Genomic DNA, 18279 nt, shown 5'->3' on the forward strand with positions numbered 1-18279 from the left:
CTCCACCTGTCGCGGGCGCGCTGCCCCCGGTGGCTCACCAGAGATGCTCGTCAGGTTGTGACACCTACTTCGGAGGATGAGGACGGAACCGACTGACTCCAGCTCTCATTCGAACCCGAACTGTCTGCGCTCATCCTAATTGCAGGTAAGTATTCACGCGTGTGGAGGTGCGCGCTGAGGAGGGTCAGGAATGGCACTTGGATTCAGTGTTTAGTTGGGCTTTTCGAGCTGCAGATGATCCAGGTGAGATTTTTTTTCTTTTATTAAGCGCTGGTTCTGTGTCCTGGCCGGAGAAGTCCATCATGTTCCACCAGATGACGGACCCGGCGGGGAACGGCAGCTGCAACAGGAGCGCGCACTCGGACGCGCTCCAGCTGCCCACTTTCTCCACGGCGGCCAAAGTGCGCGTGATCATCACCTTCATCCTGTGCGCGGTCTCCGCCGTCTGCAACCTGGCGGTCCTGTGGGCGGCCAGCAACGGGGGCAAGCGCAAGTCCCACGTGCGGATCCTGATCATGAACCTGACCGTGGCCGACCTGCTGGTGACTTTCATCGTGATGCCCGTGGACGCGGCGTGGAACATCACGGTGCAGTGGCAGGCTGGGGACGCCGCCTGCCGGCTGCTCATGTTCCTCAAGCTGGTGGCCATGTACTCCTGCGCCTTCGTCACCGTGGTCATCAGCCTGGACCGGCAGTCGGCCATCCTCAACCCTCTGGGCATCAGCGAGGCCAAGAGGAAGAGTAAAGTCATGCTGAGCGTGGCGTGGACCATGAGCGTGGTGCTGTCTCTGCCCCAGGTAAGACAAGGAGGAACTTTTTAGACTGGACCCAAGTCATGAAATCACGTCACAGCGGCTCAGAATGTTCCATGAGTCAGCAGCCAAGTCTTTATTCATCCATTATTGATTTGTGAATTATATTTATCTGAGCACATATTAAGTCACATATGTCCCAAATGATATATATTTAACTTTACTATTTTTCCTTATCAAAATTTAAAAAAAAAATCCAGAATATTTTTTCTACAACCAAGAAAAACTTGCCGTTTATTTATTCAATTTTACCTGCAAAACACATTCTTGTTCACCTTTATTTATTTAAATTTTATGAAACCACTAGTGCATTGATTAAAAAGAATATATTTGTGCTGCTGCTGTGCCTTTGCAGGATACATTGAAATCGACAATTAAAAAAAAACATTTTCCAGAGCATCATCATGAGTATAATTAAGAAGAAGAAGAAAAAAAAAAAAAAAAAAAAAAATATATATATATATATATATATATATATATATATATATGTTGTGCAGCATTTTACTGCAGGCATCAAATGACCTCAGGGGCCGCAGTATGTTTTTATATATGTTTATATATATATATATATATATATATATATATATATATATATATATATATATATATATATATATATATATATATATATATATATATATATATATCTTAATTATGCTCATGATGATGCTCTGGAAAATGGTGACTCAAGTTAGGTGCTTTATTACACTGTTACTGTCAGTTTCATTGGTTGTGTGCTGTTGCTGCAGCCAGTGTTCGGAGGAGCCTGCAACTACGTGCCACTCTGTTGTATCTGTTGACAAATGACCGTCTTTGCACCACTATTTGAGCACATGCTGTTGTGTAACATACAAGCCTATAAATAAGTCCAGCCCCAGTCAGATGGAGTGGCATTAGAGGAAGTGTTGCATGGGCAGAGGAGTGTCAAAAGGATCGGCAAGCTGGAGTGTTCTGATGCAAAAGGCCAGTCAAGTCGCAGTAATACTTAAAGAAAGGCTGAAATACTGATGACTCAAGGTTATTTTTGGCTGTGGAATGTGAGTTTGTGACGACTGTGAGGTCCTGGAGTCTACAACTCCCAGGTTAATGACACCTTGCTGTCTGTTGGCGGCTGTCACGAGGAATTGCAGTTTGCCAAAAATCCCATCACAACGTGGACAGAAAAATCCTGGGTGGCATGTGAAGGTGTCAGAAGTCTCCTGCAGCTGAAACAACCAGCGCTTCTCCAACTGAGGTTTCTATTCTGAGTGTGAAAGTGCTGCCGGTGTCCACAAAGTTCTCAACCATAGATTCATTGCACTCAAGAAAGTATCGAGACTGAGTCACAAAAAAAACACAGCCCTCTCCACTGTTATTAGCAGGTGGATTTTTACCAGGTTTTATTTCTCTAGAGCAAAATACAGCAAAATAGAGGTAAATTAAATGAACTTACAATTGTTATCCTGTTGTTTTTTGCACTCTATGAACTAATCTGTGGAGAAAAAGCGACTCAGTCCAGCTGATTCATTACGTGGCTGTGGACAAAAACAAACTCAAAATCCATAACGCTCAGTGTGGATTTATTGGTTCATGAAGTTGCTGTCTTGTCAGTTCAAAAGCAGACACAACGTACTCACCCAGTTACCTTCACTGCTTCATTCCTATTAACAGCAAAACTGCCTCTTGTGCATTGAATTTTCACTGTTTTTCATCTTGAATTATTTACGGTGTTGACATTTCCAGTATTTACAAGGCTTAGATTTGGTCTCAAAGAGGCGTCACAAACATTGATTCTTCCCGGAGATGTCAAATGAAAATTGCATCAGGGGCATTCATGATGACTTTTCAGTTGTAGCTTGTCTCCCACGGAGACGGTGGGACATTCATGTGCCTACATTTCGGGAGCTGTCTGGGTGTCAGCGGGGCTGTCAGGTTTGAAGCGTTCCGCATCTGAAGCCACCTAACCACCCGTCACATCTCACACAAACTCGTCTGAGGAGAGAAGAGGCAAACACATTAGAAAATGTGTTTAAGAATTCCAACCTTGGAATTCCAGTGTGGGACTGGCATCCACAGCAACACACTCACTAGACTTTGAACTGGCGCACGTTTCACCTCTTGACCCCGTGGGGCTAGCGTTTGGCCATGGGGTGGCGCTCCTTTCCGTCCCTACTGTCAGGCACGGTGACTAAAGCCACATAAGATGCTATATATGTCAAGAGACATCCAGCTTGAAGTAACCATGATGCCCATCCTTCTTGCTTCCCAACTGCTCCTTCTGTCACTTGGTAGGAGAAACACTTGACTCCTTTGAAACTCCTATGGGGGAGGTGGACTTCGGCGTCAACATTGGTCACAAATGTTGTCAGAACATGACTGACATCATTGAGGACTGTGCTTGACTGCTTGACTCCTAACTAGCATAAAGTGACTCAAACTGATCCCCACAAATTAAGCTAGCTCCAACTGTAACAGCTGCTGTTTTGAATTTTGATGAGAATCTGCAGTTGATCCCTGAATTATTGCGGGCGTTATTTTACAGAAGTATCTGCAATATCGGGAAGCAGAAACCATATTTTTAACGTTAATTCTGTACTATAAAGCACACCGGAATATTAGTTTGCACCCATTAAATCTAAGACAGAAAACAGATTTTGTTCATACATAAGCCGCACTGGTATTATTATATATATTATTATAAATCCACTACGGTGCAGTGGTGCTGTCTGCACCGTAGAAAGGTCAGTGGTGCACCAGGCTTACGAATGCACGAGTTCCGACACCACAGCTGCTCGCCTGTGATTTCATCGGTTTGACGTGACAAGGCTGAATATTTCTTCTATATTTGACGTGTTGAGGAGTTTCATGATCACTACAATAGTAACCGTGGGAAGACACATCCATATCTTGGCTGTTTTTGCCCCGATTTTGCTCCTTCCAGACCAAGGATAGAAAACACCTGACACTGTTATCTCTTGTACAATTATTCTCTTGAAGAATCTTTGGAGTGCCCTGATACTCATATATGTTAAATATGTTCAATGCTTATGACTAAAAATATTCATGTGTGGGGAGAGCCGATCGCTCCCAACTTGAACCGGAATGCCAGTGAAGAAGCGATCCAACTTATGATACTGGCGGCAATAAAAATTCTCAAGCGGTCCTCACCTGGTCCCTTCTGTTCAGGTGTCCCAATGGAAACTTAAGAATTTAGCTCTGCGAGCAGTGGACCTATTTCTCCTGTCATTTAGCTATACACCTGTATATATATCCTTTTTTTACTAGCTTCATCTGCCAAATCCCAGTCTCTAAAGGCTTCTCTTTGTCTGAGGTTTGTAACAGCCTGAAGAAAATAACTGACATAGAAGTGCATGCTGTAGGAGTCCAACAAAGAATATTTTTAGTGGAGATGGAACCAGGCTTCAGTGGAGGTGAAAACTGTGGGATTCAATTCTGCTGTGCCACCAAGGATGGCAGCCATGGCTACCAGCCATGAGCCACACGGACTGAAAACAAACAAATAAAAGCTAGTTTTTCTTGTTGGCTTTCTTGGTACTGTTGGGTCTTCACTGAGGGCTTCAGTGAAGGCCAGTAAAATAAATCAAAAGAAGAATTACCATTGTGGCAGACAGCATTAGGCCATTGTAAGTGGCCGAAATGATCAGTGGGAGGTGAACGTGGATTGGTTCACTTGAAGATTTCACGTCCTCCCCATGAGGCCTTGTCAGTCAGGTCATGTTTGTGAGATAGCGCAGTCATCACGGAACCAAACCAGGCGTCTGTCACCAGCAGGCTCCCTCAGTTCTCATGGTCCGGAGCTCAGCCTCCAGCCAGCTGAACAGAGCAGGGATGGTCATGAATAATAATATAATGAACAGCGATTTGCCATTCAGAACCCTCTGTTGGCGTTCAAACTTCATCCGTCTTTATTCAAAGCCTTGGTCTGTGCAAGGCAATCTGAAGGAGCTCATCTTCACCTGAACATGGACGCCGCGTGCCTGGCGTTAATGGCGCGTGGCGGATATATTTCTTTCACAGGATGTCTGGCTGTGATGAAATAAATAACGCTTTAAATTGGCTGAGCTGCAGCTCCGACTGAGCCGTCGGCCTTCGCTGTTATTTTGTCAAATGAAGCTTGATGCTGAGTTTCCTGTTCTTTTGCCTCAAATGGAAAAGGAAGCATCAGAAATGTGACCATAATTTGTCTGGTCTTTCACCTGGTCTCAGTAGTGCCTCGGCGTGTCGTCGAAATGGCTTGAGTCTCCGCCTTCTGTCGTACGACTTGGAGCCCAAAGGTCACTGTCCCCATGTTGGTGTTTGCTTTGTGCGTCTTTTTAGCAGTTGGTATTTTGGGGCCCATCCAGTGGCAGCCCTGCTCTTTTTTAGAGTCTGACCAACAGCTTCTATGTTGTGAATCCACTTCTGAGCAATAACAGACTCAAGTTGCACAAATGGACGGCAAATGAACGCGGAATTGTGGTTTAATAAAGTGAATTCTTGATGTTAATCTGAGTCATAGAATGAATGAACCCCACATGTCTTGAGTCCTACACATGTGAATGGGTCCTTGTGATTCAAGGCTTTGACTAGATGAGGCTTTAACCGCTGAAGCTGATGGGGTCATGTATTCCAGGAGGGACTGGATAAAGGGTGCGGCGCCTGCTGACATGAGGAGGCTGTCGTAGTGAGGAAAGAGCTGAGCCAAAAGGCTAAGGTCAAGAGTGATTTAAAAGACTGGAGGGACTTTTTAACCGATGTAGATTAGATTAGATTAATGTAAAAAAAAAATACTGTTACGATAAACAATATTTAAATATACTGTACAAAGTGGGAGTGCACGATTATGGCCAGAATGATAATCCAGATTATTTTTGATCAATATTCTAATCATGATTTTTTGCAGGATGCTTTGGGAAAGCATTTTATTTTATTTTATTTTATTTTATTTTATTTTTTGTGCATCACTTTCAAAAAAAGGGGAAGTGTGTCAACAACTTTCAATTGAATAAATGATAATGAATATGAATAAATACACATGAAAGAAAACTACTTGAAGGTGACTGAAGGTGATGCACTGATGGTGAATAAATGTGTTATTACAGGGTGCAATCACAAAGTGCAATTCAAATGAAAAAAGTGACAAGATAAAGGAATGAATACAGTCCTAATGTCCCTCACTGCTTCCCATATCGTGCTAGCTTGGCCATTCAGCCTGTGACTTGCATGAAACAATGTGTAGCAAGCGTCGTGCAGGTGCGTTCGGGACTATTTTATCCATCCTGTTCCTCATTGAAACCCAGTTTGTCGCCATGTTAGCATCCGCCACACACACTGTCCTCACTCTGGGGGGCGGGTCACATGACAGTGATTGACAGGTCTCCATCTGACGCCGCAGTGCTGTTTTATTATGTTTAATGTGAGACCTGAAAATTCTCTCAGACTGTCTCCAAAATAGGTTGCAAACATGCGAGCGACTGTGAGGTTCATGGAAGTGACCTAGAAGAGCATGAGGAGAGTAGGGAGGGGGTGCAGGAGGCGGACTGGTGCTGCTGTTTCACCTGGTCCCAGCTGGGCAGGAAGCCCTCGACAGCTGTTCTGGTTAGAACTGAGGCTGGACTCTGGTGAAGCATTTAGCGCCAGTGAAACAGGTCACACACGTGACAAACCGTGTCTCCAGTTTTCCAAAACCTAATGGCATCAAGTGGAGCCCCAAACCGAAAAGACCGGCGTGTAAACATCTCCGAATCACCGGCCGCTGACTCAGTTCAGCGGGCTGCCAGTGAGCGACTCGATATTTCAAAAGGAGACGTCAACATGAGAAGACTTTCAAAAGAAACTTCGGAGAGGTTATTGTTTATTTCTTCAGATCCTACCGGCCTGCGATGGCCAACTGTTCTCTGTATTCTATTAGCATCGTTTTGAGAAGTTATCCACACTGAGGCACGTGGTTTCATACTTTTTAGCGACTGAGTTAAAAGTTTGTTTTCACCAAACTCTCCTGTCACAGTCGAAACAAACAGGCTTTTGAAATAAAGTCCAGTTCCTGTCCTTGCCTCCGCCGCTGACCCCAGTACGTGTTTGAACTGGTGCCTCAGAAAACCAGTGAGTCACTCATGTGTTTCGAATTGCAGCCTCTCTGCTCTGTTCGCTCGCCGGCTCATTCATGCAGCCCGCTCTCAGTCCTGGTGCGGCAAGTGTGTTCATTCATAACTCAAGTCTGCACACGGTGAGGCTGTGCATGAGCCACAGGACCCAGGAGGACAGCTGAATATTCAGTGATGGAATAACAAGTTGCTTTTTCTAGTTATTGATGCTTCGTTCAGGACATTTTGACCTCATTTTGAGTCCATTAGCTTTTGTACCATTTGAATCATTAAGAACAAATAAATGGGCAAGTCCAACTGGGTGGAGGTCCCAGGGCCGACCCAGGACACTTGTACCTCATTCATACTGTGACTGCCAGGATTATGACCACAGTATGACGGTGTTGCTGCCAATAAAGTTGGATGGGCCGAGTCCTTGGTTAGTGAGAAGCCCAGAGCTGGATCTGACGTTAGAGGGCTGAAGGCAAAGCTGATGCTGATAAACACTCATGTCTACTGCGAGGCTGCTTGGCCGGGGCGACCCCATCATCATCCTCAAAACTCTCAGTACTCTTGGTGCCGCCCAGAAAATGTGGAAGTCTGGACCTCTGTGTTCCAGCTGCTGCCCACACGACCTAACAGAGGGCGGTTTGGGTTTTTCCTCCTCATTTTTTTCTCTATGAATCTCTGAAATTACTTGAATAAAAGAATGAGATGCCGGTGTCGCACAAATGTACAAACCGTGAAAGCCGTTTTATACCTCGACAAAAGTGGCGCAGATGAGCTTTGATCCTTTCAGTCTTAACTTGGAAAAATAAAGCGATTTCATTCCCCGACACAGAGGTTGCCCCAGACTCAAGAGTTTACATCTTTTGAAGTAGAAAGTACTGCTAAATTTCTCCTGATATCTTGTTAGCGAGGATGTTTTTGACATCCATTTCTTTTGTTGCTCTGACAGACGAGGGGGAAGATGGCAGAGATCAAGTCTTTAATTCATGTCCAGCCACCTGGAGTTGTTGCAGCGGCACTGAGAGGCTGACAGTCATTTCCTGTGTCAGAGCAGCACGGCTTCATGAGGATGAGGCTAAATATCGGTGGTGTAAGACCCTTGTTCTGTGATGGATACAGTCAAAGACTCACCGTAAATGGTATGAAAACAGAGTCTCCCTTTAAACAAGCAGGACACTCGGGTGATTGAGACTCACAGAACACCTGTTTTATTAAAATGCAAATAGCACACAGAAGAATAAAGTGAAAGGAAATTGAAATCAATATTCCTTAAGTAAAAAAATAGTATGATTATTTTGTTTACAACAGAAGCCAAGAAGAATTTGATGTTGATTTTTGTGTGCATAGTTCTGATCAAGTGATGTAAAGATAGATGTTAAAATGAATAAATAAAATGAAAAAGCAGGTCATGGGAGGGCAAAGTTTCCTGTGGGGCCAAGGGAGGGATCAAGAAACGGAGCATTAATGTGAAGGGAAAAGGTATAAAATACATCCTAAAGTAACAAATACAAGTGAGGAAAAAAGTGAAAATGATTATTATCACCTGCCTGTTCTTAAAAATAGGCTACAATTGTGATGAAAACATACTGTTTAATTTTATATACATGCAATTTTAAGATTTACAATTGAAATTAGAAAAGAATTGGAAACATGAATATATAGACATGATTGAACTGAACTGAAATACTTAAGTTACTTCTTTTATTTATCTTAGACATTTAATATGATCAAAAAAAGAAAAGTGAAAGATGAAATATGGAAGTCAAGATATATATTAAGGAAGGGATAAGCAATAAATCATGAAAGTAAATGACCATTTAAAAGTTGAAATTTCAAGTATAATAATTATAATGATAAAATAAATATATATATATATATATAAAAATACACTGTATTATCATTTAACGGTTCCTTTGGCCCCAAAACAATGCTGACTCTCATATCATTTTTCTGCATTTATATGCGGCAAAATTGTCACAGATCTAATTTTAAGTTGAACGTTCATTCAATTGAGAAAAAGTAGGTCATAAAATAGTCAGGTAGAAGATGTCTGATTTGAGGTCCAAGGTTTCTCTCTGACCTCAGCACTACATTCATATTTCACGAAGAGTTTCTCGATGTTAAAGCTTTTGTTTTCACAAGAACAGAGGCCGAACATGCAGGGTTCAGACTGGGATAACAGGAATGACTGAATGTATGAGAAGCCACAGACAAGTCTGCTGAGGGACGCTGTCAAAACGTTCTATTCATAAATGTTTATATGTGTCATGTAACAACACTGGTGCCTGCAGTTGTCACAGAAGAATGTATTATCACGCAGTCGGCAATTTATCTTGAGTGATGAAAGCAGCAGAGGCCAGAAGCTAAAGTCTCCAGTGAGACATCGGAGCTTTGGCTCCATGTGCGAGGCAGAGCCGAAGCCTTTGGATGGTTTTCTCGTGCTGCGGGCAGATGGCTCTGAGGTGCACAGAGGTCAGATTTGAATGCTTGGTTGAATTTTGAGCAGCTCGAGCTAAGTCTCTTTAGAGAGAAAAAACGGCCTGTTTTACAGCGACATTGTTCACTGAGAGAGGGAGTCAGAGCTGGCCCCTCAGCAGCTGCGCTCCATGCTCAAATCAACTCATCTCATTCAATTTGGCGACTGAGCTTGAAGTCACAGCAGAGCCATGGATGCTCTGCGTGTTCGTCTCTGAATCCATAACTCACCCAAGCGCCCGCGTGTTGCAACTCTCAATCGCATGGTTTGAACATGATTCAGAATCCAGTTCCTCACTTTTCGTGTCTTTGCAACAACCGGCATTATTATTATCAGCTCACTTTTAAAGCATGTCCAGCATCAGTCAGTGTTTGGTCCAAGAAGTGCTTTTCAAAAAGCCCCAGCTCGCGGCAATGAGGTCCGACTTAACACTGGGTTGAGTGCTTCCACCTTGTGGCAGTATTTACTGTCTCCTTTCACTTGGATGTACATTCAGTTTAGCCAACAAATCTGCCACCAAGATGTTTCATCTCCGCCCCTGGTTTGACATCTTTCTGGTCAGAAACCAACCAAGAACATTCTTAAAAACAAATATTTGGATAAAATATTCTGTCACTAACCTTTTTAAAAAAATGCATTTTGTGTTGTCAAGTCATTTTTGATATGAACTGCAGTGCCCATAACTTAGCTTCCAAAGACAATCGTTTTTAAAAATTCTATTTTGAGGATTTATATATTTGCTTAAAAAACACTTATTTTCAATCTGGAATGAAATGTCAGTTTCCTCAAGAGAGTAAAATGTCCTTTTATCTTATTTCCTTTTTTCCGCATTATTTTGTCCACAATCAAAATATTTAATTTTACTTTATTACTCATTGCCTCAGAGGAAGCCTGTAAAATAGTTGCACAAATGCCAGGATGGTATAGTGTGTTTAACTTTACTGTCCATGATGTGATGGATGGCAACCTTCTGGTTCTCTACCAACATTTATCATACTTAAGTTGCTGCTCTAAACATAGATAATTTAAACAAAACTTCCTTCCTTGTCTTTTCCCTCTGAACTCGCAGTAACCCTCCCCTCGACCCCGTTGACTGAGCAGGCCACTTTAGGAACCCCTGAATTCACTGAACAAATCTTGTTGATCTGGCTCGGCCCTTCAACAGCAAGTATCAAACTGACACCCTGAAGGTTCGCACCAAACTCCATCTGATTTACATGTAAGGTCAATGCAGAGGCTGGACTACTGGCGACGACTGTCGTGCTAGAATACGGGTGCGCTGGATGTTGGGAAATTTGGGGTGACAAGTCGCCGCTTCAGCGTGTTTCAGATGAGACGTTTGTCGCATCAAACACTCAAAAAAAATCTGAACTCCAGTGACAGGTCACGACGTGTAAACCTAAAGAGCCCAGAGGGGGGGAATTCACGACCGAGACAAAAAAGTTGCTGCAGCGGTTGCACTCTGACCCAGAGACGGGTCTTTTTATAGACTTTGCTGACTGGAAACCAGCGACCACTCAGGTGCGAACGCCGTGAAAGGTGCCGCCATATTGTGTCTTGTATGAATATACTTTAAGACAGTCCTTTTTAAATAGACTTTTTTTTTACTTTCTTTTTTTTATTTGAGGCACTTTAAGTCTTTCTGTTACAAACAAAAACAATGTAAGTAAGTTATCCTTCATTGAAAGTTGATCTAGATTACTTTCTTTCTTCTTTTCTTTAATGTTAACAAGGACACAATGTTATGCAGAGGTGTACTTTTAATCTTTCTGTAGTAAAATGGTACTATTTACAGAGGCGACGGAGAGTTGGGGGGTGTGAAATGTTTACTCCTTCCTGGGCTGGTGCAACAGAAAATAATTGAGAAGCACCACTTTACATGACGTTTTCATGACGTCGTCTTTGCCTTGGCTCTTACTAGGAAACTTTGGAAACATGTCAAAGAACTTTCCTTTTTCGGAAATGAATGGTGAAGGAAAACCTAGTTGGAGTGTGGGTCCCTTCAGAGTGGAGGTTGTGCGTACAGTCGATCCCTCGATTCCATTGATCTGGGATGTGTGGTTGACCTGGACCTCACCTTGCTGAAGCATCAGAATATTTATGCCTGAATTCATTGACCTCTGGGCTGGTATTATGCACTCCTGGCTTGGTGTGTGAAAGATATGATGTATATTCCACTGACTTTTCGAAACCCTAAAGACACAGTTGTTGTTTGTGAGCGGGTTCAGTTAGCCGGGGTCATGAGCAATGGGAGGTTTGCATCGCCGCCTCCTACGCAGTGGCATATCCTGTACATGCTTCTCCACACTCTGCAGGCACCTACTGACAAAACCTCAGCCCAGTCCGTCTTTGTCACGCTGTCATTAACGGTATCCACTAACCTCATTAAGGACCATCACAGTGATACTTCAGTCTGCGGTTAATGCTTTTCGAAAGCTTTTAATTGCCGCAACAGGAGCCCAGAAGTGACCACGTTGTTGTATAAGAACAGGCTTCTGCTTCTGCCTGACTCACCCCGGCGACATGTTGTTCGCTCTCCTTCTGGAATCAAAACTCTGCGGCTGTCGTTTGTGCTCTAACTTCCCACTCTAAAGCCAAATCTCCGAAACCTCAGCTTCCGAGCCGCCACCATTATCCACTCAAATTTTCTATCACGCTACGCATCGATTATGTTCTGAGTCCTGTGTTCCACCAATGAATCTGTTCAGTCCACGTCTGTTGTGTAAAGAAGCAGCTCACCTGTTGCCAGGTCAACGCTGACCCCACTGTCAGCAGCCGTACTGTCTCCAGCTCTCGTTCTTCTTTACAGTTAAGAAGACGAGACAATGACGGCACCGATGTTGATGAAAAACACTGAATGCATCATGAGGGTGGACATGATCATGGCCGTTTTCCGCGAGTATTTAACGGAAAAAATCTCAAAAGACACACACAAAGACCTAAATGCATCCGCAGCTCATGGAACTAAAGTCACGAGTGCAGACGGACATATGAAGTGATGGACCAGTGAGGACAGCTGCAGATAGGAGAGAGATTTACCTCTACTCATGTAAACTAATGTTTTTGTTCAACACAATAAATGGCAAAATTTCGCTTCTTGATTGGCTACTTTCTATTTTGGTTTTATTTTATTTATTTATTATAGCCGTGGAACACAAGTCAACTGGAAAAAATACACAAAAAGTATCTCTGGAATGAAAAGAATGACTAAAACGTTTTGAGTAAAACATGACTAAAATACATTGGGTTTTCAGTTGACTATATCTAGACTAAATTATTGTGACTTTTAGTCAACTGAAACTAACTAAAATGATATGTGAATGACTAAACGTGACAAAGATGAAGAATTAACTTTGCTCCTAGACTAAAACTAAATTGAAAAATGGGTGACAAAACACATGCTTGCGTTGTAACCTGGCATTGGTGTTGAGGATGCCTGTGTTATCCTCAACACATCTCTCTCCAAAGAGAGAGAAACCCACTTTGACACTGTCAACTGCTCTGCGGTATCAATGGCTCTGTCCATGGCTCACCCATAAAAGCCCTGTTTTATTGGTTTATTGGACTTGCCATATCTCCTCTCGCTTGTCTGTGTGATCTACCTCATGAATTTCTCCATAATTCAGGTGTCTGCATCATCACCTCCACTGCTCCCACACAACACTTCACTCTGTTCCTCAAGCTTCTTCTCCGAATCCCTTTTGTCTCTGCTTTCACTTAAAAACAGCAGCTCTACTACCTCACGCCTTCATATCTTTCCGTTTCACCTGTTGATCATTGAGCTGTATTTGAAGAAAAAAAATAGTTGTCTCAGTCATGTTTTTATTCATATCAAATCCACTCTGCTCATATAGATCGACAGGATAAGTGAGAAACCTATATGGTAAATGACAAAAAATGTCAAAATGGCGTTCAAACTCAGGTCAGACTGTAATATAAATGGGCACCACTTCACCCATGTTGAAATTATCTCTTATTTGAAAAAAAAAATAGCAGAAACTTCAAGCACTTCGACGAGAGAGGAAATGACAACTTGACAGCTGAAGGTAAAAGGACTGAATCTGACTGAAATAAACGGCAAACTGTCAAAAACATTCATTTCCCAAGACAGAAATTTGCCATCTGTCATAACTTTAAAACATCGGCGAGACAGGGAGAGTGTAGAGAAACTGAAAGTCTGGTTACATTCTGCTACTTCATTGTCCTCACAGCTATTGTTCTTTAAGACGCAATAGAACAGATGAACTCGACAATTGGAGCCTGGAGGTGCGAGGCAGCCCAGCTCCAAAGAGTCATTACACTCTTCATCTAGACCTGCTAGAGTGTTGCTGTTTTTAAACACACTGAGGCATGGACATGTAAAGTTGAGGGTTCAAAGATGTATGGAGAGAGGATGTTGTATGGATCTAAGTAATTTCAGAAGTGTGCGCCAAGCTGATGGTGGCCGACGGAGCACTTTCACGCAGACACACACACTCACACACAGTGCGTTCTATTGAGCCCGCCCACGTTCATACAAGAGCGGGACTGGTAACTGAACGGGGAGCGTGCTCTGCTGCTCTGATATACAGCTGGGCCCTTGGAGTAGCTTTCAGTTGCATGAAGGTTGGTGAGCCCTGTACTTTACTTCTTCTTTTTCTTCTGGCTTCTCCCTTCACGTGTGGCCACAGTGGATCATCTTCCTCCATCTCCCCCTGTCCTCTGCTTCCTCTTCTCTCAAACCTACAAACCTCATGTCCTCCTTCACCACCTCCATCAATCTCCTCTTTGACCTTCCTCTCCACCTTCTGCCTGGCAGTTCCAACCTCAACATCTCCATCTACCAATGTACTGGCTCTCTCTCCTCTGTACATGTCCAAACCATCTCCATCTAGCCTCTCTGACTTGGTCTCCTAAACACCTGAGCACATGTGCTGTCCCTCTGATCTACTGCTTCCTGATCCTAACAATTTTCCGAAAAGTTATGAAAGCAGAAGAAGCCTGGCAACAAGTTTAAACATCTTTAACAACTTCATTTCTTCCTTCAGTGTTGGATTAGAAGAGTTCAACTCAGAATCGTGTCGTGGTTCTTAAGACCGGTCTTAGTCTCAAGATAGGACCAAAACCACATGGTCAAAATCTCGGTGTTGTCTCGGCATCAACTGCATTTAGACTCAATCTCTTTTTTATGTTAAACCCAGAACAATTAGTCTTCTGTTTTTGAAGATCCACCACCTGAATGCTACAGTCAGGCCCATAAAATGACCCTTGTTTATGCCAGAGATGGGAGGAATAGAGAGCTCTGGCTGTGAGAGTGTCAAGCTAGCATTAATGTACTCAATAATTACCCTCACCAGCCATGGAGGTTATGAATTATGGTCTCCGTCCGTCCATTTGTGAACCGAATACCTCCAAAATGAAGCAATATGTTTCAATGAAACTGTCAGCGTTGATAAGAAATGAACTACCTTTGATTTCAGTGGTGGTCTGTCAGTTCATTCTGGATTTATGATGGCCAAAAGACTCGGACTTGGTCAGAGACAAATAAAAGCGCGGCGCAAACATAAACACAAGTAACATCCGACTTATGACCTGCTCGACTTACGTCCACTCGTACTTACGACCACGGCCAGCAGATGCTTTTTTTTTTATTTTTTTTATCATGTCTGGCACCGCAGCACGTAGCAGCCTGGCAACGCGTACGACCGTTACGGCAGCACAGTATCCCAGCATCTCACTCTCACTCAGCCATCTACCACTACAGTAGGACCTATGACCCTCGCGTCGGCTATTTTGAATGGCATTGGACTTACGTCCAATCTGACTTACGACCAGTTGGTCGGAACCGATCCCGGTCGTATGTCGGATGTTACTTGTATAATCATGTAAACAATGTGTCAACGTAGCTTCGCTGGATTGTGTCTTTGTCTTCACAAGCTTCAAAAATCTTAATTTATGTGAGCTAGCCTAGAAAGACCTGTAATCCTCTGTGATCCTCCACGTTACGCGCGTCTCACTTTTGTCCGTCGTGAATTATTCAAATGCTAATCAGCTGGTTGGCAGTTTCGACTCCTGCGGCACATCTAACATCTGATTTAATTGACATAAAATGATTAGCACAAATTAGCGTCTACATGCTAAGGAGTTGTCCATGCATTCTGTCTGACTCTGTTTACAAGGACATGAACAGCTGTGGCAGAGTTGGCTACAGGCCAAACATCAATGTGTTGAATTTTAGTTTTTTCTTAAAAAAAAAAATCAAAAGTTTCCATTGTGCACCAATACTGAAATAAATGAAACCATCCAGTTTGTTTCATTGTAAGAACATAGTGATGTAGCCCAAACACAGCACACGAGAGAAGAAAAAAACTGTTGAGCATCTGTTTTTCAGCAGCTGCTTTGAAACATCTATGGGTGAGTTGGATATTTGGACCGTCTCCTCTGAAGTCGGAGTCGATGGAGCCACATTTAATGGGTTCAAAAGCCTGTGCTTGGGGTCACAGCGCTTTAACTTCCGTCTCCTTGTCGCCTGGAAAACCGCTGTTTTGAACAAGATGCTGCAGGTGTTGGACGATGAATGTTTCAACGTCAAGCAGCGAAATTGCGGCTGTTCTGGAGCCTTCAACCATCTGAGCCCGTTTCATATTTCTTTTGATAAAAGTTCACTTTCTGCCTCTTTGTGTGGAAAGTTGGTGAGGGGTAGACCTTCCTTCTTAGAGGAGGATCAGAGGTTGCATGAGGTCGGAGTGAGAAGTCTAAAATTCCAGTGTTTTGCTGACAAAACTCACCACATAAATGAATTTATTTGGTGATTTTTACAGTTTCAAAAAGGGAATGTTTTGGTTTGGTTAGTACATGGAATTTTTCTGACTCTGAAACAGCAAGAGTAATGTATAGAACACATGGAAACATGTGCTCAGTGATGGTTTAAACAGACAGGTACAACTTTGTGCGTAAAGGGAACATAAATACTTCCATGTACAAATACTACAGCAACACTTCTACTTCCCAATGTTTCTCTCTGGTATTGGTTTGTCGTACACTGGTCTTTCAAAGTGCTGGTGGCCACAGGGCAATAAAAGTTGGTAGTGAGTCAAATACTCAGTGTTAGTTTCTAGTTGCGTTTTGTTCTTAGTGTGTGATAGGTTAAAATCTTCTTGAATAACCATAGGCTTTGTTTCATGCTCTTTGTAGATAGCTACAAAAAGGACTCTTTTGGGTCAGTAGCACTCAGGTTTTATCCAATATTAAATGTATCAAAATATATTTTTAGCATTTCAAATTCAAATTAGTGGAACAGCAGGTGGCAGTCTACAGGATCCACCAGCGGAATGTTACCTCCTGCTATGAGAATTTCCAGATTTCTTTTTTTTTTATCCATTCATAACGTTGAGTTCTTTTTCTGTCAGCCGGACCAACTTTCCATGCGGAGGGATAATAAAAACGAATGGGCGCAAAATGCCTTGACTGAAATAGATGATCTCCATGGCCACCACTGTAGACTCAACCTTTTCAAACCGCTTCCTCAAGCTGCAGTTGTACGCTGTTATCTGCCTCAGTGTAATAGGCGTAAGGTGAGGGACACAAAGAACGAGAAAGAAGATCTCACATGACCATTGCAGTGCTGAAAGAGACACCCTGTCATTCACACTTGGGGACATGCTGTCGCGCTCAGGGAGGAGGAAACCCATCATTTCTCTCAAAGGAGAAGGCTCCAATAGTCGGGATAAAAGAAATTCTAGCTCACCTTGATCTCTCATCACGCTGCCTTCAGAGTGTCATTTAGACTCATCCCACGGAAAAACGTGTTGAATGACAAGGTTTAGCCTGAAATAAAGCAGAGCACCTTAGCAAACTGAAACGTCCCCCTTCAGCTCCTAAACTTGGACAAGTGTGCGATGTTAATACAGAGTTTAGAAACAATAAATAACCGCAATCGAGGTCTACAAGCACCGTGGCATTGAGAGGGTCCCGGACTCTGTTTTTATGGAGTTCATGTCTGGAAATGATTCTCCTGACGCTTGTCCAAGCCACTGAGTCGCACCAGGGTTGTTTTTTTTTTTGGCACATCTTAACAGTGTCATAAAGGCTGTTGCTGCCTTTTACTGACAATCAGGCCAGCAAATAAAAGAAAAAGGCCCAATTACTGGTAATAAAAGACTCAAAATAAGGAAAGACATGTCCTCTGCTGAGCTCTCAAAAGCAGAAGTGTTACAGACCATCTTTGGTGCGTTGAGCTCTTGGCAAATTGAAAAGTTTCGTCAGCAAACCAAGGCTTAATTTGAGGCTCAATATTCCTTCCTTTATTATCAGTGATGCGAGAGTAAAATGTACTCACCTGAGACTTTGTTGTTAAAACGCACAGAGCTCCTGACTCCTAAAATAAAACACGTGAGAGGCATCTGCAGACCAAACACACCTCTTTTCTTCCGCTCATCCTGAGTGTGTATGGAACACTGTGCACAGGGCCCCGCGGGTCCCGGGGTCACAAGGTCATCCAAGCTAAAATGAAAATAGCAAAACAATGAGAAAGGTGACCTGTGAGGTTTTTCAGGAAACAGCCCAGAAAAAGCGTGCGACTATAGATGAATCATGAATGAACACGTATGAAGAAGCACAAAATTACTGTCATTTCCAGATTATAAGACGCTACTTTTTTCTCATGGTCTGAACCCTGAAGTTTATACAACGACGCAGTTAATATATGGATTTTTACAGGCTGAAGAGCTTCATACTGCCAAAATATTGAGCCCTGTCACATCGAACTGATGAAATCTCAGCCGTTTTATTGACCCTAAAGAACTCAAAATGCGCTGTTTTTGCCAGCAACAGTTTTCAGGCTACAACCTTTTGAAACAGTGATATCAATGATATTTCACTGAAAACAGTGTTTTTAGTGTTTGTAGTATTGTTTACATTTGATGGCTACTTTTAGTGATCT

General features: G+C 42.9%; 1 protein-coding gene across 1 annotated transcript in view; it reads left to right on the top strand.

Moving 5' to 3' along the window:
- Positions 1-302: 302 nt before the first annotated feature.
- Positions 303-18279, top strand: part of gnrhr4 (gonadotropin releasing hormone receptor 4) — a 34252-nt gene continuing 16275 nt past the window's right edge. The window contains exon 1 of the mRNA XM_053886445.1: positions 303-797. Within this exon, the coding sequence (XP_053742420.1) occupies positions 303-797 (495 nt within the window). The remainder of the gene's footprint in view (positions 798-18279) is intronic.

This window comes from Synchiropus splendidus, chromosome 14 (assembly GCF_027744825.2).
Source record: "Synchiropus splendidus isolate RoL2022-P1 chromosome 14, RoL_Sspl_1.0, whole genome shotgun sequence".
NCBI lineage: Eukaryota > Metazoa > Chordata > Actinopteri > Syngnathiformes > Callionymidae > Synchiropus > Synchiropus splendidus.